Here is a 1,793-nt window from a genome sequence, read left to right as displayed (position 1 = left end):
GACTCGGGCAGAATTGATTTGTCGGGAATCTCCATCGATGAAATCCTCGAATAGAAAAATGATTCCACCAACACTTCCATCCGAGTTCTCGAATGGGATTGGTTTTTTTTTCAGACATCAGTGCGCGATGGAAAAATGACGCTTACCGGCGGTCCGCAGGCTTTCCAGATCGTATCACTCCCGGGTTGGCGCGTCGAGCACGTGGCGGACGATATTTACAAATTATTATACCTAAATTACCTACAACCCAGCTTGTTTAGCAGTCGCCGAGAAAAAGACCGAAGTATGTTCCGGCGGCCCCACACAAGCGGTGCTTTATAGCCGGGGCTTCCGCCAGGACAGCCAACACCCCTTCAAGAGTGGCAGAGGCGTCCTTCGACAGCCTTGAGAGGCTGCCGACGAGGTCGGAGCCCTGGCGCCACATTTTAGCAAGCTCGACATCGTCGAGCTCGCCGATCTTATCGGCGACATGCGCCAGGATCCGAGCCACCGAATTGGCGGCTCGTTCCTCTTTTAGGTCCTTCGCCGCCGCCGCGAGCTCCGAACTCACGGCGGCTAGGCTTTTGGTGGCGTTCCGGACCATTCGACTCCGCATAAATTTTTGGAAGGTCGCAGAGGCATTGTGCACTTCCTCCACGCCCTCCCTTTTGAGTTGGAGGCAAGCGACGACAAAAATAGTCGCGCAAATTAATATACCTATGACAAGGACGAAGCAGGCCAGCGTGCTCCAGCTGACCCTCCCGGTGTGATCGATCTTGGGCCTGCTTTCGGGGATCCCGAGCTCGAACTCCTCTGAAAAAAAACAGTCGTGATATGAGATTCGAGATTCAAGACTACCGCTTCAAGCTTATTAGCATAATATCGCAGGAGGCGGCGGAGAAGTTGAATCTCGATTTGCAGCCGAGCTCATGCGGGAACATCATTAGCATCAGTGGGACGCCCGCAAACCAGTAGTGTTGGATGGCTAGCATCACAGCGCATCGACACAAGACAGCCATCATAGATAACGGTCATCGATAAACAGTAGTACGCGAGACCGCGCGAGATTGTCACGCGCGATCCGAGCGTCGTAGAAAGTCACGTATTCCCAGTCGTTGATTTCGCAACATGGCGCAGTCGCAAAGGAATCAAGTTCTCCCGGAAATGATGAACACCGAAGGCATCGAAAATGGGTCGTCCGGGGAAAGGACGTGTTCGAAAAGGACGAAAAGTGTTCGGCTCCTCGTCGCTGGATGTTCCAGCAGTCTCTCTCGCTGTCTCTCCGTTGGTTTCCGAGTTATGCCTGACCCATCGGAGACTGCGATATACCAAAGCCGATCAGATCTCTTCCATTCGGCGCGTTCTCAGGGTCAATTCCTGCTCTTCCATGCGTATTCGTGAAGAAAAACCGGATGTTCGTCTGTTGTTTCTTACTAACTTTGAGATCGAGGCACTCGGAGCTCCTCCTGGAGCGCAGAAGTCTTATGGATTCGCGAACAAATACCGAGCTGTAGGGATACGTGTTCAATCAGCAGTCGAACGTTCGAAACTCCATGTGTATGAACATGCCGTGATTTCGTGTTCTCGCTTTGGAATGTGCTGCGTGGAGTCACCAAGCGAATTTCCCCGGAGGCGCTACGATGCCCGGGGGAACAGACCCTCAAATCAGCACTCAGCACCAACCGACCCCCTACCCCCACCGGGTAGACACCGAGTACGTGCTACCCGACTCATACCTTTTTTTTTGTCGTGCTTGCGGAGACATTCACAGCAACGTCTACCGCATGAAATTCCGCCTTTCCAAACCAGAGATA

General features: G+C 52.9%; 1 protein-coding gene across 1 annotated transcript; it reads right to left on the bottom strand.

The window, feature by feature from the left end:
• Window positions 1-6: 6 nt before the first annotated feature.
• On the bottom strand, window positions 7-1,700 carry LOC100904205 (uncharacterized; the record flags this gene model as incomplete). Its single annotated transcript, XM_003737335.2, has 2 exons — window positions 7-792; window positions 1,418-1,700. Coding segments are annotated over 2 exons (819 nt in total), but the record flags the coding sequence as incomplete, so codon positions are not given.
• Between the last annotated feature and the right edge of the window lie 93 nt (window positions 1,701-1,793).

The sequence above is a fragment of the Galendromus occidentalis genome, unplaced genomic scaffold, assembly GCF_000255335.2.
Source record: "Galendromus occidentalis unplaced genomic scaffold, Mocc_1.1 scf7180000075482, whole genome shotgun sequence".
NCBI lineage: Eukaryota > Metazoa > Arthropoda > Arachnida > Mesostigmata > Phytoseiidae > Galendromus > Galendromus occidentalis.
The sequence above is the reverse complement of the archived record's forward strand: the minus strand, read 5'-3'. Positions and strand labels throughout refer to the sequence as shown.